The sequence below is a fragment of the Jaculus jaculus genome, chromosome 7 (assembly GCF_020740685.1).
Source record: "Jaculus jaculus isolate mJacJac1 chromosome 7, mJacJac1.mat.Y.cur, whole genome shotgun sequence".
In the NCBI taxonomy this organism is placed as follows: Eukaryota; Metazoa; Chordata; class Mammalia; order Rodentia; family Dipodidae; genus Jaculus; species Jaculus jaculus.
The window spans coordinates 124,006,248-124,030,925 of NC_059108.1; the positions used below are offsets into that span (position 1 = coordinate 124,006,248).

Sequence of the window (24,678 nt, forward strand, 5' to 3'; positions counted from 1 at the left end):
GTGATTCCCTCAATCTCTCTCCATTTTATTTACTTACTTATTTTTTAAATTTTATTTTATTTTATTTTTTCTCAATTTTTTAAACATTTTTCATGACTATAAAAAATATCCCACGGTAATACCCTCCCTCCCCCCTTTTCCCCTTTGAAATTCCTTTTTTTTTTTTTTAAATTTTTATTAACATTTTCGATGATTATAAAATATATCCCATGGTAATTCCCTCCCTCCCCACCCCCACACTTTCCCCTTTGAAATTCCATTCTTCATCATATCCCCTCCCCATCTCAATAAGTCTCTCTTTTATTTTGATGTCATGATCTTTCCCTCTTACGATAATCTTGTGGAGGTAGTGTCAGGCACTATGAGGTCATGGATATTGAGGCCATTTTTTGTCTGGAGGGAGCATGTTGTAAGGAGTCCTACCCTTCCTTTGGCTCTTACATTCTTTCTGCCACTTTTTCCGCAATAGACCCTGAGCCTTGGAAGGTGTGATCAAGATGTTACTTGGTACTCTAGTCACTTCTTTCCAGCACCATAATACCTTCTGAGTCATCCCAAGGTCACTGCCATCTGAAAAGAGAAGATTCTCTACCCAGAATGAGAGTAGCATTAATATAAGGGTATGACTATTAAGAGAAGTACTTACTGGGCAATTTGATAAGCATAGTATATACACTTATCCAGACATCAGCAGATGTTACACCCCTAGGGCTCATGACTTCCTGTTTTAAGTTCTTAGTATCAGGGATGTATTCTCTCCCTTGGAGTGGGCCTCCAGTCCAATTGGAGGGCAGTTGGTTTCCACCATGGCAGACGTGCCACAATTGCACCCGTTGGCTCATTTGGGCTGGCTGGCCAATTAAAAGGTTTGCAATGTCCACTGTTGAGGATCTTCACTGGTGGTGTATCTTTCTCCCATTGAACTGCATGTAGAATGGCTTCTTCCAGCTGTCAGCTGGACTACATAGAGGAGGTTATCAGCTCAGATCCAGCAGGATTTCTCAGTGGCCTTTGCAGCCCAAGTATGTGGAGTCTTCAGCAATAGGGTCTTACCATCTATTCCTGGTGGGAAACCAAGGGCCTCAGCAATGGCCTATAATGTTTTGGGTGCATCAGCGACCTCCCTGGCCAACAACTCACTGGAAGGTATCCCATCCCTGGCACTGAAAATTTTCTAGCAATGATCTACGGCTCCTGAGTGTTCCATTGTCCAAAACCGAAGGATTCCATTTGATTTATTTATATCCTCTTAATTTTGATTAGCCCTCCCTCCACCTTTTCTTTACTCAGTCTCCTCCCCTGACCTCACTTTGGGCCTTTTCACCCCCATTAATCTATTCTTCTACTTACATATATACAATACCAACCTATTAAGTACCCTCTTCCCTTCCTTTCTCTTCCCTTTGTATCTCTTTTTTAGCTTACTGGTCTCTGCTACTGATTTTTTTCCTTCTCACATAGAAGCCCAATCATCTGTAGCTAGGATCCCCATATGAGAGAGAACATGCGGCACTTGGTTATTTATTTTTAATTAATTTAGTTTTGGTTTTTTTGAAGTAGGGTGTCACTGTAGCCCAGGCTGACTTGGAATTCACTTGGTAAGTCTTAGTATGGCCTTGAACTCATGGCCATCCTCCTACCTCTGCCTCCCAAGTGCTGGGATTCAAAGTGTGTGTCTCCACACCTGGCTGTTTTTTGGAGGTAGGGTCTAGCTCTAGCCCCAGCTGACCTGGAAATCACTATGTAATATCTCAGAGTGGCCTCGAATTCACAGCAATCCTCCTACCTCTACCTCTTGAGTGCTGAGATTAAAGGTGTATGCTACCATGCCGGGCTTGAATTTGTCTTTTTTGATGAAACAGTATTAATAAGACATCATTTATAAGATAGATGCTATAAACTAATGGCCCCATTAGCTAAGTCAGATACTTTCTGGTTGTGTTTTATTTTATTTATTTGAGAGAGAAAGAGGTAGGAGAGAGAGAAGGAGGGAGGAAGGGAGAGAATGAGTTCACCAGGGCCTCCAGCTACTGCAAACAAACTCCAAGCACATGTACCACTTTGCACATCTGGCTTTTTGTGGGTATTGGGGAATTGAACATGGGTCCTTAAGCTTTACAAGCAAACATCTTAACTGCTGAGCCATCTGTCAAGCTTGAATTTTTTTTTTTGACCTGAATTTTTTTGAAAATTCTGTTTTAAATCCAGAAAAATTGAATGTTGGAATCTATTTCTGGATTCTCTTGAGAAATTAGATTATCTAACTACACTGAGTCCAGCATTGCAGGTGGCAACAGTGGCCCCGGTTTAGGCTGTCCCTTCAGATGAGCATGTTCTAATTTTCCCAGTCTTCACCATTCCCATGGTAACCCTGACTTCTAATAGCCATTTGAGTGTGCAAACCCTGCCTGGTGCAGAAATGGTGAAAGACCTCACCCTTATCTGGGAGGAAGAAAAGCCCCTTCCCTTTAGAATTCTCTTCTGTGGAAATGGTTGTACCTTGTCCTTTTAGGGGTCATATACCTCTTCCTGTCCACACACAAGCCTTATTTACACTGACATGGGCTGAAACAGCCTCTTGCCCTGCCTCAAGTGACACTGATGCTAAAAGGTGGGCGGACTTGATAAGCTTAGAGGCCTGATCAAAATCTGTGCTTGCCAGGATTTTTTTTTTTTTTTAGCATAAAGGTGAAATTTTATTTTAGTTTGTTACTTTGGTTTATATACATAAAGTTCCGAGTGAAGTATAAATTTTTTCCTAGCAATACATTAAAATATTGCAGTAAAAATGAAAACTTGGCAACGAGTATTTTAAGTATAAGAGCAAAGCTGCATTTCATCAGGCCCTCCTGCACTCTGCTGTTCATCGAGACCACCAGTTGAGTGGGGACAGGCTGCATGGTAAGAGTCAGTGCTGTGAGTTACCGGCTGTGGCAGTTCTTGCCTCACAGGACTGGTGTAAAATTAAGTGATTAGCTGGGCGTGTGGCACATGCCTTTAATCCCAGCACTCAGGAGGTAGAGTTAGGAGGATCACTATGAGTTTGAGACCAGTCTGAGACTACATAGTGAATTCCAGGTCAGCCTTGGCTAAAGTGAGACCCTACCTCGAAAACACAACAACAACAAAAAGATTAAACTAAGTAATTTATAGCTGGCTGGAGAGATGGCTTAGCGGATAAGGTGCTTGCCTGAAAAGCCTAAGGACCTGAGTTTGATCCCCAGTACCCCCATGCACAGGGTGGCACAAGCATCTGTACCGACTGGAGGCTCTGGTGTGCCCATTCTCTCTCTCTCTCTCTTTCTCTCTCAAACAAATAAATGAATTAATAAATAAAATAAACTATGTGCTTTAATAACTAAAGTTAAAATTTGGGGCTGGAGAGATGAAACAGTGCCTCCGCCTTTATGTGGATTCAGGGGAATTTCCATGCAGGCACCCTAACTGCCCCCTCCACTTTTTTTCTTTTCTTCTTTGAGACAGGGTATCATTCTGTAGCCTAGACTGAGCTAGAACTCACTACATAGCCTCAAACTTTCAGCATTCTCCTTAATCAGCCTCTCACAACCCTGAAGTGCTGGGATTACAGGTGTGAACCACTACATCCAACTTCACTGCTTTGTTCTTAATTTTTCATTTATCTCTTTAATCTTTGGAAAAAACTTTATTATATTTTTTTTGCTACACTGCTGCAGTTTTAATTAGAATATTTTGAAAAGCAGGAATATATTAATATTGCTTTTTATACTCTAACCTTCCTAATGAAAGTAGCCTTATCTTTTTTCAGATTGAAGAAATAAAGCACAAGCATTATTGGAGGACGTTTAGGGTGATTACATTTCTCTCCTACTATAAATAGCGCTGTAGTTAATATCTTTTTATATATCTCCTAACAGTGGAATTGCTAGATCAGAGAATTTTTCTATTCAAGTTTTTAATAGATATTCATTATTAAAGAATGTAAGATCTAGAGAAAGGGGAGAGAAGTATTGTGGGTCTCTGTCTTTTGGAAACATGCAGCTGGTGCACTTGTGAACTCACAGTAGTTGTGATTGCCTAGGAAAAACCTGCTCAAATTCATCTTTTTATTTATTTATTTGAGAAAGAGAGGGAGAGAGAGAGAGAGAGAGTGCGCGCGCGCGCGCGCCAGCATACCAGGGCCCCCAGCCACTGCTAACAAACTCCAGACACATGCACCACCTTGTATATCTGGCTTACATGGGTCCTGAGGAGTTGAACCTGGGTCTTTTGGCTTTGCAGGCAAACGCCTTAACTGCTAAACCATCTCTCCAGCCCTCAGTCCATCTTTTTAATTGACACTTAATATATGTATTAAAATGTTCATTTTTGGAGCTAGAGAGATAGCTCAGCAGTTAAGGCACTTGCCTACAAAGCCTCAGGACTCTAGTTTGATTCCCTAGTACGTGTAAAGCCAGATGCACAAGATGGTACTTGCATTTAGAGTTCATTTGTAGTGGCTAAAGACCTCAGCATGTCCATTCTTTCTCTCTCTCTCTCTTTCATGAAACAAATAAATAAGGTAGTTTTTTGTTTTTTTTTAACTTTTATTTATTTGAGAGCGTCAGACACAGAGAGAAAGACAGATAGAGGGAGAGAGAGAGAATGGGCACGCCAGGGCTTCCAGCCTCTGCAAACGAACTCCAGATGCGTGTGCCCCCTTGTGCATCTGGCTAACGTGGGACCTGGGGAACTGAGCCTCGAACCGGGGTCCTTAAGCTTCACAGGCAAGCGCTTAACCGCTAAGCCATCTCTCCAGCCCCTTGTTTTGTTTTTTGAGGTAGGGTTTCACTTTAGCCCAGGCTGACCTGGAATTCACAATATAGTCTCAGGGTGTCCTTAAACTCTGGGCAATCCACCTACCTCTGCCTCCCGAGTGCTGAGATTAAAGGCGTGCACCGCCATGCCTGCCTTAAAATAGTTTAAAGTTTTTTCATTTCGCAGGGCTGGAGAGATGGCTCAGTTGGTGAAGAGCTTGTCTCACAAGCATGAGGACCTGAGTCTGGCCCTCCAGCACGCATGTAAACACCACGTGTGGTGGTGTGTGCCTCTCATCTCAGTACTGGGCAGGCAGAGATGGGAGGATGACAAAGGCTCGCTCAGTAGGTGACTTCCAGGTTCAGTGAGGGACCCTGCCTTAGGAAATAAGGTAGATAGGGATTAAGGAAGACACCTGTCATTGACCTCCGGCCTCCACATACATGTGTGTACATATTCATATGCGCCCGCATGCTATGAACATGCATACAGCTAGCCCCATATACACTCCCACCAAAAATAGTACATTTCATGAAATAGAAAAGTAGAAGAGGGACTAGTTGGGATGAGAAAGGGGTTCAGCAGAAGTGGGAGGGGACAGGAGAGTACCGTGAGTGGTGAATACCGTCAAGGTACGTTTATATTGCAGGCCAGCCTGGGCCCAGTGAGACTCCTTCCTCAGAAATAAAAAACATTTACAGGGCTGGAGGGATGGCTTAGTGGTCAAGGCATTTGCCTGCAAAGCCAAAGGATGCAGGTTTGATTCCCCAGGACCCATGTTAACCAGCTGCACAAGGTGGTATATGCATCTAGAGTTCATTTGCTGTGGCTGGAGGCCCTGGCATGCCCATTCTTTCTGTCTGTTCCCCCCCTCTCTGAGTCTCTCAACAAATAATAATAAAAATATTAAAAACAACATTTATATACATTTGTGAAATTATCAACAAATGAAATTTTGGCCAGGCATGATAGTGCACATCTTTAATCCCAGCACTTAGGAGGCAGAGGTAGGAGGATTGCTGTGAGTTTGAGGCCATCCTGAGACTATATAATGAATTCCAGGTCAGCCTAGGCTAGAGCCAGACCCTACCTCAAACCCCCTTTCAAAAAAATAACTTTAAAAAATTATCATTTTCTTTGCAGTGTAATTATTTGCTATCCTGTTTATGGGCCATTTATACATATTTTTTTAAAATATTTTTTGGTTCATTTTTATTTATTTGAGAGACAGGGAGAGAGAGAGAGAGAGAGAGAGAGAGAAAGAGAAAGAAAGAATGGGCGCGCCAGGGCTTCCAGCCACTGCAAATGAACTCCAGACACGTGCGCCCCCTTGTGCACCTGGCTAACGTGGGTTCTGGGGAATCAAGCCTCGAACCGGGGTCCTTAGGCTTCACAGGCAAGCGCTTAACCGCTAAGCCATCTCTCCAGCCCTATACATATTTTTTAAAATACATTTTCCTACTCATGTCCTTTGCCCATTTTTGATACATGGTTTTATTTATTTCTTGTAGAAACAATTTGCTCTGCAATGGGCTTAGCCTGAAATCACTTGCTGAGACTGTTTTGAACTTTCCACTTAACAAGTCCCTTCTACTTCGCTGCAGCAACTGGGAGGCTGAGAATCTTACAGAAGACCAGGTACTTATTATCACATAAAGGTTCTGATCTGCAAATAAGATACAAATAGTGGGTAGAGATGCCTTAAAATAGACCTGCTGTCTGGCTATGCTCAAGCTAATATATATATGCCACCTCAATAAAAAATTAAAAGTCTTTTATATTTTATATTTTGAGTTTTTCCTATATGCCAAGAATTTCAGAAAATGTACTTTTTCCTGATTTATATATTAGAGACAGAAAGAGGGACAAAGAGAGAGAGACAGAGAGTGAGAATGGGTATGCCAGGGCCTCTAGCCACTGCAAATGAACTCCAGATGCATGCATTACTGGTTTATGTGGGACCTGGAGAATCGAACCTGGGTTCTTAGGCATCGCAGGCAAGCGCCTTAACCGCTAAGCCATCTCTCCAGACTGAAAATGTGTTTTCTCATGAACACAAATTTTAAAAAGTGTTATAAAAACTCGCTATAAGCCTCTTCTGGGGCCAGTGTTTAGAGGCACTCAGAATGGTCCAGCGTTTGATATACCATCGTAGGCTTTCCTACAACACAGCTTCTAACAAAACCAGGCTGTCCCGAACCCCTGGTAATAGAATTGTTTACCCGTACACCAAGAAGGTTGGGAAAGCACCAGAGTCAGCATGTGGCGTGTGCCCAGGCCGACTTTGCGGGGTTTGTGATGTGTGAGACCTAAAGTCCTTATGAGATTGTCCAAATCAAAAAAAAAAAAAAAAAAAAAAGTCAGCCTGGCCTATGGTGGTTCCTTGTGTGCTAAATGTGTCCGTGACAGGATCGAGCGAGCTGTTATGAGGAGCAGAAAATCGTCGTGGAAGGTGTTGAAGGCCCAAGCACAGAGTCAGAAACCTAAATAAATAGGAAGCTTTTTTAAAAATAATAAAAACTAAGGCTTGTTCTGTGGCTTTATGCTAAAAAAAAACCTCATTATAAGAAACAGTAAGTAAAAAAACAAAAAGAAACAGTCAGTAGTTCTCTGCTTTATCTGCTCTATTCCTAATTCCATAGTATGTTTTGACTTTTTTGCTTTGTTTTTCCAAGGTAGGGTTTCACTGTAGCCCAGGCTGACCTGGAATTCACTGTATAATCTCAGGGTGTCCTCAAACTCATGGTGATCCTTCTACCTCTGCCTTCCAAGTGTGTACCACCACACCTGGCTTTAAAAAAAAAAATTATTTATCTGATATATATATATAGAGAGAGAATGGGCACGCCAGGGCCTCCAGCTGTTGCAAATGAACTCCAGATGCATGTGCCACCTTGTGCATCTGGTTAACACGGGACCTGGGGAATCGAACCGGGATCCTTAGGCTTTGCAGGCAAATGCCTTAACCACTAAGCCATTTCCCCAGCCCTTTGCTTTTTTTGAGGTAGGGTCTCACTTTAGCCCAGGCTGACTTGGAATTCACTATGTAGTCTCAGGTTGGCCTTGAACTCAAGACCATCCTCCTACCTCGGCCTCCCAGGTGCTAGGATTAAAGTAGTGTGCCACCATGCCCGGTCTGTTTTGACTTCTTTTTTTTTTTTTTTTTATAAGTATATTTATTTATTTATTTATTTGAGAGCGACAGACAGAGAGAAAGACAGACAGAGGGAGAGAGAGAGAATGGGCGCGCCAGGGCTTCCAGTCTCTGCAAACGAACTCCAGATGCGTGTGCCCCCTTGTGCATCTGGCTAACGTGGGACCTGGGGAACTAAGCCTCGAACCGGGGTCCTTAGGCTTCACAGGCAAGCGCTTAACCGCTAAGCCATCTCTCCAGCCCTGTTTGGACTTCTTAACGTGGAAGATATGACTTTAGTGCTCTTCTGATGCCTCTGTCCTATCTTCTCAATAGAACTAAATCTTTTCTTTAACTTAAGTTTTTTTTTTATTTTTTTTGGTTTTCGAGGTACAGTCTCACTCTAGCCCAGGCTAACCTGGAATTCACTATGGAGTCTCAGGGTGGCCTCGAACTCACAGCAGTCTTCTTACCTCTGCCTCCTCGGTGCTGGGATTAAAGGCGTGCACCACCACGCCAGGCTCCTTTGTTTGTTTTTTTGAGGTAGGGTTTCACTCTAGTCTAGGCTGACCTGGAATTCACTGTGTAGACTCAGGGTAGCCTCAAACTCACAGTGATCCTCATACTTCTGCCTCCCAATTGCTGGGATTAAAAGTATGTCCAATTTAAATTTTCCTTTTTAAAAAATGTTTATTTACTTGAGAGAGAGGGAGGAAGAAAGAGAGAGAGAGAGAGAGAGAGAGAGAGAGAGAGCGCGCGAATGGGCATGCCAGGGCCTCCAGTTACTGCAAATAAATTCCAGATGCATGTGCCACCTTGTGCATCTGGCTTACATGGGTACTAGGGAATCAAACCTTAGTACTTAGGCCTTGCAGGTAAGCACCTTAACCACTAAGCCATCTCTCCAGTCCTAAATCTTCCATTTTTATCAGTAATAAGAATTTGTTTCCCTAGAACATTTATATGTTTGCTTAGTGTTTGGTATACTGTTGATTGTTTGAACCATGGTCCTTGAACTGTGGCTTTTTGGCTATCTCAGACGCATAGGGCATGAAATCTCATTTTCTTGTGGAGCCCTCTGTCATCCTGCTCCTCCTCCTGAGGACTGATTGCTCTCCTGGCCAGGTACCCAACATCAATTCCTAGAATTTGCTTTTCAGATCAGTGGGGATTTTTTTTTTTACCTCTCTATAATAGATTCTTTGGTGTCCAAAATTTTATGTCTTCCCCTTTCTTATCTTATAGGTATACATCCTTAACAACTTACTGAAAAGGGGATAGAGGAAGTATTTTATGACACCCTGCATCTCTGAAAAGGCACAAGCACTTTCCCTTTCTCCTAACCAAAGCTTTGGCTGTGTGTTAGCATTTTAGGGTGGAAATCATTTTCCTTCAGAACTCTGAAGACAATGCTCCTTGTCTTCCGGTGTCCAGTGTTGGCTTTAAGTATATGATTTTTTAAATTTAAATTTAATTTTAATTTTATTAATTTATTTTTAAATGTTTTTATTTATTTGCTTATTTGGCAGAGAAAAAGGGAGAGGGAGAGAGAGAGAGACAAAGAGAGAGAGAAAGAGAGAGAGAATGGGAGCGCCAGGGCCTCCAGCCACTGCAAATGAACTTCAGACTCATGTGCCCCCTTGTGTATCTGGCTAATGTGGGTCCTGGGGAATCGAACCTGGGTCCTTGGGCCTTGCAGGCAAACGCCTTAACTGCTAAGCCATCCCTCCACCCCTAAATTTTATTTTTATTAATTTATTTATTAGAGAGAAGGAGAGAGAGACACACACAGAGGGACAGAGAATGAGAGTGGGCATGCCAGGGCCTCTAGCCACTGCAAATGAATTCCAGATGCATGCACCACCATGTGCATGTGGCTTATGTGGGACCTGGAGAATGGAACCTTGGTCCTTAGGCTTCATAGGCATGTGCCTTAACTGCTGAGCCATCTCTGCAGCCCTTGTTTTTTTTTGGTTGTTGTTGTTTGTTTTTGTTTTTTGAGGTAGAGTCTCACTCTAGCCCAGGCTGACCTGGAATTCACTATGTAGTCTCAGGGTGGCCTTGAACTCACAGCGATCCTTCTGCCTCTGCCTCCCAAGTGCTGTGATTAAAGGTGTGCACCACCACGTCTGGCTAAATTTTATTTTTTATTCTTTTGGTTTTTCAAGGTAGGGTCTCACTCTAGCCCAGGCTGACCTGGAATTCACTATGTAGTCTCAGGGTCGCCTTGAATTCATAGTAATCCACATACTACTGCCTCTTGAGTGCTACAGTTAAGGGTATGTGCTACCATGCCCAACTGTAACTTTTTATTTCAGGGTGATCTTCTGTCTCTCCTTGTGAAAAATTTGTGATGATAAACATGACTGTGGGAGGTTTTCTCTTCACTGTGTTAGAATTCAGTGTACCCTTTCTGTCTGAAGTAGCCTCCAGTTGAGGGAATTATCCTCAGGTCATTTTAAAATTTTCCTTCCTCCTTTTGCTTTTACTTTTTAGATATTGGACTCCCAGAATTGCTCCTCTAATTTTATGTATTTATTTATTTTCACATTTTATTTGTTTATTTATTCCTATAGAAAAAATTCAAATCTGATTTCTTGTTACAGGTGTGTCACCATCACACTCAAAAGTGTCCTAGGGCAGTAGTCAAAGGTAATCAATCCTTGCAGTGACAGGACTTTGAGCAGCGCTTTTGTTGTTCATTCTGCCTCCTATTATGATGGTCGTGTGTAGGTAGTGTCAGGCACTGTGAGGTCATGGATATCCAGGCCATTTTGTGTCTGGAGGAGCACGTTGTAAGGAGTCCTACCCTTCCTTTGGTACTTACCTTCTTTTTAAAAAAATTTTTTTGTTTTGTTTTTATTTTTATTTATTTGAGAGCGACAGAGAGAGAAAGAGTGAGAGAGAGAGAGAGAGAGAGAGGGCATGCCAGGGCTTCCAGCCACTGCAAACGAACTCCAGATGTGTGCGCCCCCTTGTGCATCTGGCTAACGTGGGTCCTGAGGAAATCGAGCCTTGAACCGGGGTCCTTAGGCTTCACAGGCAAGCGCTTAACCGCTAAGCCATCTCTCCAGCCCAGCACCTACATTCTTTCTGCCAACTCTTCTGCAATGGACCCTGAGCCTTGGAAGGTGTGATAGAGATATTTCAGTGCTGAGCACTCCTTTGTCACTTGTTCCCAGCACCATGATGCTTTCTGAGTCATCCCAAGGTCACTGCCATCTGAAAAGAGAAGCTTCTCTAACAAAAGATGAGAGTAGCATTAATATATAGGTATGAACATTAAGAGAAGTGCTTACTGGGCAGTTTGATAAGCATAGTGTATACATTTAGCCAGACACCAGCAGACGTTACACCTCTAGTGCTCATGACTACCCCTGTTTTAAGTTTTCAGTATCAGGGATGTGTTCCCTCCCATGGAGCCTCCAGTCCAATTAGAGGGCAGTTGGTTTCCACCATGACACACGTGCCACTATTGCATGCGTTGGCTCATTTGGCCTGGCTGGCCAAATATAAGACTTGCATTGTCCACTGTTGAGTATCTTCACTGGTGATTTATCTTTCTCCCATTGAACTGCATGTAGAATGGCTTCTTCCAACTTTCTGTCAGCTGGTCTACATGGAGGACATTATTAGCTCAGTTCCAGCCAGGATTTCTCAGTGGCCTTGCAGCCCAAGTATGTGGAGTCTTCAGCATAGGGTCTTACCAACTATTCCTGGTGGGAAACCAAGACCCTCGGCAATGGCTTGTAATGTTTTGGGGGCATCAGGGACCTCCATGGCCAACAGCTCACTGGAAGGTATCCCATCCCTGGCACTAAAAAATTTCTAGTAACAACCTACGCCTAATTTTCTTTTTTTAATATTTATTTTTATTTATTTATTTGAGAGAGAGAGAGAGAGCAAAAGGTAGAGAGAGAGAGAATGGGAATCCAGGGCCTTTAGTTGATGCAGATTAACTCCAGATGCATGTGCCACCTTGTGCATCTAGCTTATGTGGGTCCTGGAGAATCAAACCTGGGTCCTTTGGGTTTTCAGGCAAGTGCCTTAACAACTAAGCCATCTCTCCAGCCCCATTTTAAATACTTTTCATGATTTATTTATTGAGGTAGGGTTTCACTCCAGCTCAGGCTGACGTGATATTCACTATGTAGACTCAGGCTGGCATTGAACTCTTGTTGATCCTCTTACCTTTGCCTCGTGAGTGCCGGGATTAAAGGCATGTGCCACCACACCCGGCTGTTTATTTTATTTTGAGACAGAGAGAAAGAGGCAGACTCACAGAGACAATGGGTGTGCCAGGGCCTCTAGCCACTGTAAATGAACTCCAGATGCTTGTGCCACATTGTGCATCTGGCTTACGTGGGTACTGGGGAATTGAATCTGGGTTCCTAGGCTTCACAGATGAACACCTTAACTGCTAAGCCATCTCTCCAGCTCAGATCCTCTAAATTTCTTAGGGAAATACGGTCTCAAATATTTTTCGTCATCCTTTCTTTCTCTCCTTTTGAGACAGGATCTCACTCTAGCTCAGGCTGTTCTGGAACTCACTGTGTAGCCTGTGTTCAGCCTCAAATTGATGGCATTTTCTTACCTCAGCCTCCCAAGTGCTAGGACTAAAGATGTGTGTTGCTCTGCCTGGCTTTCGCCCCTTTTTGTTCAGCTTTATGTGAGTGGCTAGGGAATTGAATCTGGACCAGCAGACCCTACCTTGAAAAACAACAACAACAAAAAAAATCCTAAAATTGCTGTTGGAGATGTAACACAGTTGGTAGAATGCTTGCCTAGGTTGCCTATTGTGCATGAGGCCCTGGTTTCATCCCTCTTATTAATGTATAAAAACGGATGAGGTGGCACACACCTGTGATCCTCACACGGGGTAGGCAGAGGCACGAGGGTCAGACGTTCAAAATTATCTTCAGCTGCATGGAAATTTCAGTATCACAGTTAACTGGGCTGCAGCAGATAATGTTGAGAGAGGGAGGGAGCTAAAATTGATTCTGGTGGGAGCTGCTCAGCTGTTAGGATACTAAAAATCATTGAACTAGACACTTGAGTGATTTGTATGGCATGTGAATTATATCTCCATAAAGATGTTGCATAAAAGGTAGTTGACTGGAGGCAACATCGAACATTACGTGTGATTCTTACCGGGATTTTTGTTTGGAGGCTCTAGGAATTGAATCCTGCACCTTGGGCACTCTACCACTGGCCTGTCTCTTCAGCTCTGTGTGGGATTGTTGATTGGGTACTTTATCAGGAATCCTCATCTGTAAAAGACATTAGGGCAAATGGAGACATTAGAACACAACTGTGTGTTCCTGAATGTTCCTGTGTTGTGTCCGTGTTAGCATTCTTGAGTAATATGACTATGCAGGAGTGTATCCCTCTTCTTAGGGAGAATAGATGCATCACAGATGAACTTAACTTTGTCGTGCGTACAGCTAAAATAAAGTATGATGTGTATATTATAGAGAGCACTTACTGACAGTTGTGAATTTTTTTTAAAGAATAGGGGGCATTTCAGTAGAGTCCAGGATATCAGCTTTGGACAGCAGCTGAGGTCAGCTTCACACAACTAACTCTTCATGGGGGCAGGGTCATGCCACCTTGTGGTGCCACAGCCCCACTGCTAGGCCTCTTCCCCAGCCAGTGGTTGGGTCCTGCTTTGCTGAAGGCTTTGGATTCTTGGCGTACTTACTGTTGCTATGCGTGTGTCCAGCACCTGCATCTGCCTCTTAGAGGGCAGCCGCCTAATGGCTTTGCCATTCACCTTCCACAGCAGCACACCACATGTACTCGGACCCCTCGGCCAGGCTCATTTTCCATGTTGTTGATGAGGGTCCCTACAGGCAGAGTGCCAAGAGAGCGTGCATCTCTCCCTGTGCAGCTACGGCCTCTCTGCCTGTATGGTTAAAGTTAAGGATTATATTTCCTGCCTTTATATTTTCTGAGGTAGTGCCTGGAGCAACCAGAGCTATGTCTGCTGACCTACAAGGATGGTAGTAGACTACAGCAACCTTCTTTGTTTTGTTCTTTGTTTTTTTTGAGGTAGGGTCTCACTCTAGCCCAGGCCAACCTGGAATTCACTATGTAGTTTCAGGGTGGCCTTGAACTTATGGCAATCCTCCTACCTCTGCCTCCCAAGTGCTGGGATTAAAGGCATGCACCATCACACCCAGCATACCTTTACCCATTTTTAAAATAGTTGTTTTTATTGTTTATTTTATTTTTATATTTTTGGGTTTTTTGAGGTAGGGCCTTGCTCTAGCCTGGCCTCAGGGTAACCTTGAATTTACAATGATACTCCTACTTCTGCCTCCTGAGTGCTGAGATTAAAGGTGTATACTACCACAACTGCCTTATTATATTTGTTTAATAATTTTTTGGTTTCCTGACATAGGGTCTCCCTCTAGCTCAGTCTGAGTTGGAATTCACTATGTAGTCTCAGGGCGACCTCAAACTCATAACAATCCTACTTCTGCCTTCCAAGTGCTGGGATTAAAGGTGTGTGCCACCATGCTGGGCTAGTTTTTTTTTTTTTTTAATGTATTTGAGAGAGAAGGGGGAGATAGAGAAACCGTGTTTGTGTGTGTGTGTGTGTGTGTGTGTGTGTGTGTGCACGCGCATGTGCGTGCGCGCATGCGCACTCTCCCAGGTCTCCTTTGTGCATTAAGCTTTATGTGGTTCCTGGTGAGTCTGACCTGGGCTGGTCAGGTATTGCAAGCAAGTGCCTGTAAATACTGAGCCATCTCTTCAGCCCTGGTTGTGAATTTTTTTTAATTGATTTTTATTTATTTATATATAGAGAGACAGACAGAGAAAGAATCAGAGAGAGAGAATAGGTGCACCAGGGCTTCTCGCCACTGAAAATGAACCCTAGATACATGCGCTTCCTTGTGCATCTGGCTTACGTGGGTCCTGGGGAATCAGACCTCAAACTGGGGTCCTTAGGCTTTATAGGCAAGTACTTAACTGCTAAGCCATCTCTCCAACCTGTGAATTTCAATTGCTAGATCATTTTAACTTCTTTGTTCTTGAAAACTTTCAAAATAAAGTTAGGGCAAAAGTTAGTTGTTAATGCAATTACATTTGATCTTAGCCAAAATGTTTTAAATTAGGATTCTAAAAGTTGTGTGCATTGTGATTAACCTTTTTTGTTTGGTTTGGGCAAATAAACTCCAGACACATGTGCCACTTTGTGCATCTAGTTTTACATGGGCCCTGGGGAAATCAAATTTGGGCCTTCAGGCTTTTGTAAGCAAGCACCTTAACCACTGAGAAATCTCTCCATTGCCCAAGTTTTGTTTTTTGGGTTTTTTTTTTTTTTTTGAGGTAGGGTTTCACACTGTAGCCCAGGCTAGCCTTACACTTAAAGCAATTATCCTACCTCTGCCTTCTGATGGCTGGGAATATTGGCATCAGCCGTTAATCTGGCAAAATACTTTTGTGTAGGGAAGAGGGAAATGGTGCTGGGTTTTGAATCCAGAGTTGTACCTACTAAGCACATGCCACTCAACTACGTTCTCAGCCTCTGTGGTTCACTTTGAGGTTGATCTCTCTGGTCTGCCTTCCAGATCCTGCTGATTTCTTCCTCTTTTCTCTTCAGGTAACTTACGCTGCCAGGGATGCCCAGATTTCAGTGGCTCTCTTTCTCCACCTTCTTGGCTACCCTTTCTCTAGAAGTCCCCCTGAGGAAAAAGATGGTGACTGTGTCAGCTGGAGAAAAACCCTGGAGAAATGTCAGAATATGGTCGACATCCCATTCCGAAGCAAAGGAATTAGCAGATTGAGTGACGAGCTCAGTGGGGAAGCGATAGAACCTCAGCAGAAGTCAAGAAATAAGAAGTCCAAGACTGATGGGATGATGCCAGGCAGCAACCAAGGGAGAGACCCCAGGAAAAATAAAAGGAAGCCCCTGGGGGTGGGCTATTCTGCCAGGTAACCCAGATGTTCCCCAGCTAGTGAAGAGTCGGGCCCAGAGGCTCTCCAGGGGTTAATGGCACCTTTTCTTGCCTTTAGGGTCATTGGGACTCTACTGCTCTTTCTCTGATTGTCTTCTTTTTTCCCCTTTCTTTTACTTTTCTACTTGTCAGTTGGCATAGAAATGAGGAGAGCTGCCAGCATGGTGGTGCATGCTTTAATCCCAGCACAAGAGAGGCAGAGACAGGGGATCCCCAGGGCAAGCTGGCTAGCTGAACAACTGGATCCCCGAGCTGTGGGTTCACATGAGGGACCCTGCCTTGGTAGAAGAAAGTGGCGGGGGGCGGGGGGGAGATATCCAATGTCAGTCTCTGCCCCCCCCCCAAGCACACACACATGCATGTGAACGTCCCTCATACTCATTCCACAAAGAATGTTCTCTTAGAGATATACAGCTCCAGGCCAACGCCAGTCAACGAGATTTTCCTGTGTGTCTTAGACATCTGGTGAGGAGGGTGACTAATAAGAACTTTGGAGCAGAGTACCATGAGGAATAAGATGATTAAATTGAAGGAAAGATTGCATGTATGCTAGAAATCAATCACATGGCCCTTATTACTTTAATTTAAACTTTACACTTTTAATTTACTCTGTTTAATCTGGTGATTTGGCAGTTTATTGGTATTCTGTTTGCATTCACAGCATAGCTCTGTAAACACCACCCACCTCATTCCCTAATGTCCCAGTGTGTAAGTAGAGGTATTAATGAGTTCATTTCATTTTTTAAAATAAATCTAGAAAAACTCAGAGAGTTTATTTTTAATTCTGCTTCCTAGCTCAATGCAGATCAAGAATTGAACATGTTTCTCTTTTTCTTTTTCTTTTTCTTTTTTTCCATATGTGGTCTATTTGACTGTAGTGTTGAGAAACATTTGGATCACTCAGGATGAGATCATGAGAAGGCCTTGGGTAGCCTGACCAACAGTTAGCTTCCGGAGTGAGATTTCTTTCTCTCTTCCTTGCAGAAAATCACCTCTCTACGATAACTGCTTTCTCCAAGCGCCTGATGGACAGCCCCTCTGCACTTGTGACCGGAGGAAAGCTCAGTGGTACCTGGACAAAGGCATTGGAGGTATGAGCCTCATCTGCTGTAGTTTATCTGGAATTAGGTGAGGTTAGGTCCTGGTGGGAATGAGGTAGGGAAGAGGATGGATTAAGGAAGGCAGAAAGATCTTGAGATGTATGTGATCAAGTAGTTAATATCCCAATATTCTCTGCCAGCACACAGCAGAGAATAGTTAAGAGAGTGCTTCTTAGAAGGGCAAGAACAGCCCAACACTGATGTATTTTATTTTTAACTTAAACTTTAAAAATTTTATTTATTTATTTATTTATTGGAGAGAAAGAGGCAGATATATATTGGGAGAATAGATGTGCCAGGGCCTCCAGTCACTGCAGGCAAATTCTAGATACCTGAGCCACCTTGTGTATCTGGCTTACCTGAGTATTGGGGAATCAAACCTTAGAGTCCTTAGGCTTTGCTTTTTTTATTGTTGTTGTTTGTTTGTTTTGTTTTTGTTTTTTGAGGTAGGGTCTCATTCTAGCTCAGGCTGACCTGGAATCCACTGTGTAGTCTCAGGATGGCCTTGAACTCTCAGTGATCCTCCTACCTCTGCCTCCTGAGTGCTGGGATTAAAGGCGTGTGCCACCACGTCCAGCTTTAGGCTTTGCTTTTTTATTGACAGCTTCCATTATTATAGACAATAAACCATAATAATTTCCTCCCCACCCCCACTTTCCCTCTAACAAATCCACCCTCCATATATCCCCTCTCAATTAGTCTCTCTTTTATTTTTTTTTAATTAACTTATTGTTTTGATTTTTTGAGGTAGGGTCTTATTCTGGTCCAGGCTGACCTGGAATCCACTATATAGTCTCAGGGTGGCCTTGAACTGAGGTGATGCTCCTACCTCTGCCTCCCAAGTGCTGGAATTAAAGGCATGCACCACCATGCCCGGCTCCTCTCTTTTATTTTGATGTCATTATCTTTTCCTCCTATTATGAGGGTCTTGTATAGATAGTGCCAGGCACTGCGAGGTCATGGATATTCAGGCCATTTTGTGTCTGGAAGAGTGCATTGTAAGCAGTCCTACCCTTTCTTTGGCTTACATTCTTTCTGCTACCTCTTTCACAATGGACCTTGAGCCTTGGAAGGTGCGATAGAGATGTCTCAGTGCTGAACACTCCACTGACATATTTTCTTTTTTCTCAGAGCTGGTGAGTGAAGACCCTTTTGTGGTCAGGCTACAGTTTGAACCTGCAGGAAGACCCGAATCCCCAGGAGACTATTATTTAATGGTCAAGGAGAATATGTGTGTGGTATGTGGCAAGACAGATTCCTACATTCGGTGAGTTATGGTATTGGGCTGTCCTGGTTGTCTGCCTCATGTGGAAATTGTTTAGTTACATGCAGAGCCCTCAGAGGCCTTTGGTGAATTTGCTAACTCTGCCTACCCATCTCTAGCAGCCTCTATCCCTCCTGAGTGAACCTCACTTTCTGGAATGCAACGCTGTTCTCAGAAACAGTCTTTCTTCATGAAAGTGACTTTTGTTTTTGGGGTGTGTGTGTGTGTTTCTGTGTGCATATATGTGCATCCTGTACTTGTGTGCAGAGGCTCGAGGAGGCTGTTAGGTGTCCTCTGTCACACTTCTGTATCATTTCCTTTAGATAGTCTCTCATTGAACCCAGAGCTGCTGGTTTTCAGTCAAACTGGCTGACCAGTCAGCTTGAATGATTCTCCATTTCCTCCCCAGGACCAGGGGAGTCATGTGTGACCACACCCAGCTTTTGACATCCATGCCTTTCCCTTTCCCAGCTTGTGTTAAAGTAGGGTATTTCTTTATTTTATTCTTTTTTTTTTTTTCATTTTTTTTCCTGAGGTAGGGTCTTGCTCTAGTGCAGGCTAACCTGGAATTCACTCACTAGGTAGTCTTAGAATGGCCTCAGACTCATGGCAATCCTTCTACCTCTGCCTCCTGAGTGCTTGCATCACAGGCGTGCTCCACCATGCCTCACCTTACCAAGTGACTTTCCTCCCTGCTTCCTCTGCAAAGTGGAACACATAGTTGTTGCTGCCATGAGTTTTTCCTGATGGCTCAATTTTTTTTTTTTTTTTTTTTTTTTTTTTTTAGTTTTTCGAGGTAGAGTCTCAGTGTAGTCCAGGCTGACCTGGAATGCACTATGGAGTCTCAGGGTGGCCTCGAACTCATGGCGATCCTCCTACCTCTGCCTCCTGAGTGCTGGGATTAAAGGCATGTGCCACTATGATGATATATACCTTGGTGCACCAGGAAGTAATATCTGAGTAAGGGGTTGCTTAGAGGAAGGAAATTGGCTTGCTCAGGTCACCCAGTTTCTTTCTGAGAGAGTTGCCCAAGTGTCAGAAATCATTAGAATATAATTGTATTTCTGCAGTTTTTCTTCCTGAGAAGGCAGCTTTCTCAAAGGTTATTATCAGCCTCTCCTACTGAAGTCTAACAGCAGGGAGTCTATACTTAACTTCCTAGAGAGAAACACAGGCAGGTGGGTAGGAGCCTAAGGTCCGAAATTGAAACAGGCAGCACAGCCTTGTTACGGTGCCCAAAGTGTCTCAGTGTGCTCAGGACAGGTTGGACTTCAGCAGCTTATCCGCTGGATGCCTGGGTGCTCTGGAACAGATGCTAATGAGCGCCGCGCTTGGTGGGTGCGTTCCAGGAAGAATGTGATTCCACATGAGTACCGGAAGCACTTCCCCATTGAGATGAAGGACCACAACTCCCATGATGTGCTGCTGCTGTGCACCTCCTGCCACGCCATCTCCAACTACTACGACAACCATTTGAAGCAGCAGCTGGCTGAGGAGTTCCAGGCCCCCATTGGCTCAGAGGAGGGCTTACGCCTGCTGGAAGATTCAGGTCGTAGGCAGGTGCGTTCCGGGGCCAGAGCCTTGCTTAACATGGAGAGCTTGCCTGCCCATCGGAAAGAGGAGCTGCTGCAAGCACTCCGAAAATTTTATGGCACAGATACTGTCACAAATGAGATGCTTCAAGCAGCTGCCAGTCTGGAAACCAGGTACTTTTGTGATTTTTTTGCTTGTTTTGTTTTGTTTTTTTTTTTGAGGTAGTATATCACTGTAGCCCAGGATGACCCGGAATTCACTATGTAGTCTCAGGGTAGCCTTGAACCCACAGCGATCCTCCTACCTCTGCCTCCCAAGTGCTGGATTGAAGGCGTGCGCCACCACGCCCAGCTGAGACCAGGTGCTTACTGCTCTGATTAGAAAAGGGACGGGGGAGTAGAATAACCCCATTAGAGGAACCCCCACTACTTTGTGCAAATGCTTACTAGGGAACAGGCATTAGCTGCTTTCACATAATGCCTCATGCTTTCAAGCCCAGTAAACATCCTGTTTATTTAAGATTCCACAGGATGAAAGCACAGTCTCACAATTTCCTTTGCATAGGAGATTATTTGCCTTTTGCAAGATGTGTGTAGCCATATACGTTAAGTCTAGTCATTTCATGATATATTGAGAGTTCAAATGCTATGGAGTAGGGTCTTAGCACTTTTCTTATTTTATTGACAGCTTCTATAAGTGTAGGAAATAAACCATGATAATTCACCCCCTCCCAAATCTACCCTCTACTGAATCTCTTCTTTTCAATTATTCTCTCTTCTTATTTTGATATCATCATCTTTTCCTCCTATTATAAGGGTCATGTGTAGGTATTGTCAGGCACTGTGAGGTCATAGATATTCAAATCATTTTGTGTCTGGAAGAGTGCATTGTAAGCAGTCCTACCCTTCCTTTGGCTCTTACATTCATTTTGCCACCTCTTCCACAATGGACCCTGAGACTTGGAGCATGTTAGCACTTTTGGGTTTTTTGTTTTGTTTGTTTGTTTTGAGGTAGGGTCTCACTCCAGCCCAGGCTGACCAGGAATTCACTATGTCATCTCAGGTTGGCCTTGAACTCATGGCGATCCTCCTACCTGTGCCTTCCAAGTGCTGGGATTAAAGGCTTGTGCCACCACGCCCGGCTACATTTTTTGTTTTTGTTTTGCGAGATAGGGTCTTTCTCTAGACCTGGAATTCACTGTGTAGTCTCAGGCGGCCTCAAACTTACAACAGTCCTCTTACCTGTGCCTCCTGTGTGCTGGGATTAAAGATGTGCGCCACTGTGCCCAGCCAATATGTTCTAAAATTTTTTAAAAATTTTATTTGAGTGAGAGAGAGACAGATAAAGGCAGAGAAAGAGAGAGAGAAAGGAAGAAAGGGTGTACCAGGGCCTCCTGCCACTGCAAATGGACTCCAGACGTGTGCACCAACTTTGTCCTCTGGCTTTATGTAGGTACTGAGGAATCAAACCCAGGCTATCAGGCTTTGCAAGCAGATTCCTGTGTCATCTCCTCAGCTCACTGATAATGTTTTTGTTATCAATTAAAATAACACAAATAGGGTTGGAGAGATGGCTTAGAGGTGAAGGCAAAGCCAAAGGACCCAGGTTTGATTCATCAGTACCCATGTAAAGCCAGATGCATAAGGTGGTGTGTGCATTTGGAGTTTGTTTACAGTGGCTAGAGGCCCTGGCATGCCCATTCCTTCTCTCTGCCTCTCTATCTCAAATAAATAAATACAAACTTTAAAAAAAAATTTTTATTTATTTATTTGAGAGAGAGAGGCAGAGAGAGAGGAGGGAGGTGGGGAGGAAGGATAGGCATGCCAGGGCCTCTAGCCATTGCGAATGAATTCCAGACACGTGCCACCTTGTGCATATGGCTGGCGTGGATACTGGGAAATTGAACCTGGGTCCTAGACTTTGCAGGCAAGTGCCTTAACCACTAAGCCATCTCTCCAGCCCAATAAAAACTTCTTAAAAACACAAATACTTATAGCAGTAAATAGTCCTTTATTCAGAAAGAGGTTAGTTTGAAAACATTAAGGCCCCTTAGGCCTCTAACCACTCTGATACACATTTGAAGTTATCTGCGAGGTTGCTGGGCTTGCTTCCCTCTTCTTGTCTTGACAGGATTTACAACGAAAACTACGTTCCTCATGGGCTGAAGGTGGTGCAGCGTCACACCGAGGGCGGGCTGCGAGCCCTCATGCAGCTGGAGAGCCGCTGGCGCCAGCACTTCCTGGACTCCATGCAGCCCAGGCACCTGCCCCAGCAGTGGTCAGTGGACCACAACCATCAGAAGCTGCTCCAAAAGTATGGGGATGACCTTCCCATTAAGCTGACGTGATCACTGCCTTTGTGCCCAGGTCTGGACTGGTTGGAAGCTGGAGCCAAGGTCAAAAAGTTACCTCCTCTTGTTTTAATACGTCATTAATGAACAAAGCCCATGACACAGAATGCTAATCTATGCTAATCCCAGGGTGCTTCTGATGGAGCAAGTTTGTTGTTTTAAGGGGAACTTGTGGTTTTGAAATTTTAATTGAGCAAAATCAGTATTTTTTCTCCTCCTCTATGTTTTTTTTTAAAATATATATATATATTTTATTTGAGAGAGAGAAAGAAAGGAGAGAGAATGGGCACACCAGGGACTCTAGCCACTGCCAACAAATTCCAGACACATGTGCCACCTTGTACATCTGGCTTAGTTGGGACCTGGAGAATCAAACCTGGGTCCTTAGGCTTCACAGACATGCACCTTAACTGCTAAGCCATCTCTCTAGCCCCTCTGTAGTTTTTGTGGCTGAAAGAAGCCTTGGCTTTCCCTGCTAAGAGGGAAACTGAAGACTTCTCTTTGAGGTGACTTATCAAGGCTCTGAGATGTTTATAATACCCCCCCTTTTTCATTTTTTATTTTTGGGGGGAGAGAGAGAATGGGTGCACCAGTGCTTTCAGCTGCTGTGAACAAACTCCAGACGTGTGTACCCCTTATGCACAATTGTGTACTTGTGTCACTCTGAGTTTGGCTTATGTGGAACCTGGAGATTAGAACATGAGTTCTTAGGCTTCGCAGGTAAGCTCCGTAACCACTGAGCCATCCCTCCAGCCCTGTAATATTTGTTCTCTGTCCACTGTGTTGGCTTATCTCTCTCAGTGGCTGACCAGAATGCCAGTCCCATCAGTTTAGGAGAAAGAAAACATTCTTTTAGAGATTGAAGAAGTAACCAGGAGTTCAGATTCATTTTCATGGTTCATCTTCATGATCCTAATTTCTCTTGTTCTTCCATAACTCAATTGGTTGGGTCCATCCCAACTGGATTGCTCTGGTTTATTTCATGTACTTGAATATATTCTTCCTTTACACACATAGGACCAAGCAGCAGCTGGCTGCCATGTACTTATACTCTAAGACAGGAGGAGTCTTTTTCTGAAACAAAGCTTTCAGCCCAATGGTGCAGACAGCAGCATACATACCCTCTTCCAGGAGAGCTTTGATAATTGCTCAGCTTTTCCTTGTGTTGTTTGTTGTCTGGTTATTGTACTTCTCCTGCCCAGCATTATAAGGTTTTTAGCTTAATCCATTTCTGAGAGGAAGATGACCTTTTCTCAGAAGCAGTGTCTTCTTTCTTACATGTTCATATTCCATCAGATCACAATCCTGACCGGGCCAGCATTTAATTCACTCCCAGAGACATTTGGCTAGGTTACAGTGTGAGGACTTCGCCTCCCCTGGAACAAAAGACACTGAGGTGAACTAATACATCTTTGAAAATGTTAGGCTACTACTTTATAAAATCAATTTATTAGTGATTCGTGTTTTTTCTAAACTATTAAGAAATTTTTCTTATTTTATAAGATCTTAAAGAGCTTGAAAATAATTTTTGGCTAGAATTCAACAAAAACTCTATTTTGGAATTGTGCCCAAGTTGGCTATAATTAATTGATCTGATGTTGATAAATAAATGTATTTCAAAGCACAAGGCTCATTGATTATAAATGTGAAACTTTTTGTAATAACTTTACAAACTCAGTAAGTATTCTTGGGGCGGGGCTGTGTATACTGCTCCATGGCAGTACTGTGATGCATGTGCATGGCTGATGCACACACGGTGCACCACAGACTGTTAGGCTGGGTTTGCAGTTCACAAGCCCACGTGCTTTCTGCGTTCGGCTCCTTCCTTCCCACTTGTCCTCAAAAAGGCATTTCTGGGATTGAGATTAGGGATCCTAGAAAATAAAAAGTACCAGCTTCTTTGGGAATTTTATGCCGTATTCAGTAGATTATCACAGGGCCTGTACCTCTTGACTTCGGGGAGCCCTGGAGATGAATGGGAAGACAGCCCAGTTCTTGGTCATGGTGGCTGTCAGGCTTGCCACAAGATGGCACTCATGGATATGTTCTTATATCCATTCTTGAGCAGCAACTTGTGCAAGTGGTTATTGAATATAATTCATGACCTATGGATCAAAATATGTATAGCTGATTTTTTAGTCACTACCATACCTTTACAATAAAACCTTTCTTGTTTGTTTGCTTGTTTTGAGGTAAGGCCTCACTTTAGCACAGCTTGACTTAGAATCACTGTAGTCCCAGGCTGGCCTTGAACTCACAACGATCCTCCTACCTCTGCCTCCCGAGTGCTGGGATTAAAGGCATGTACCACTGCACCCGGAAAGAAAACCTTTTCCTCTGAAATAAGAGTAGGGTCTTCCTGTCCCTCTGATAAACATATGAACGTGTGAGAAATACCCACGAGGTCAGTTAAAGTATATTGGTTGTGGTGGGAAGAGGAATAGGTTACTCAGTGGAGCTTCCTGCAGGGCCCAGTGATTAAGACATTTTACATCTTTTATTTTTAAATAAGCTGTTTAAAAAGCACCAACAGCCGGGTGTAGTGATGCACGCCCTTA

At 43.6% G+C, this 24,678-nt stretch overlaps 1 protein-coding gene and 1 pseudogene across 2 annotated transcripts in view; both read left to right on the top strand.

The window, feature by feature from the left end:
* Exd2 (exonuclease 3'-5' domain containing 2) overlaps positions 1-22,343 on the top strand; it is a 43,585-nt gene extending 21,242 nt beyond the window's left edge. For both annotated transcript variants that reach the window (XM_045155360.1, XM_045155361.1), the window contains 6 exons: positions 6,288-6,414; positions 15,519-15,850; positions 16,858-16,964; positions 18,105-18,240; positions 19,587-19,943; positions 21,901-22,343. In XM_045155360.1, coding sequence (XP_045011295.1) covers positions 6,288-6,414; positions 15,519-15,850; positions 16,858-16,964; positions 18,105-18,240; positions 19,587-19,943; positions 21,901-22,117 — 1,276 coding nt within the window. In that variant the 3' untranslated portion in view covers positions 22,118-22,343. The remainder of the gene's footprint in view (positions 1-6,287; positions 6,415-15,518; positions 15,851-16,857; positions 16,965-18,104; positions 18,241-19,586; positions 19,944-21,900) is intronic.
* On the top strand, positions 6,903-7,267 carry LOC105944197 (annotated as a pseudogene).
* Positions 22,344-24,678: the final 2,335 nt, after the last annotated feature.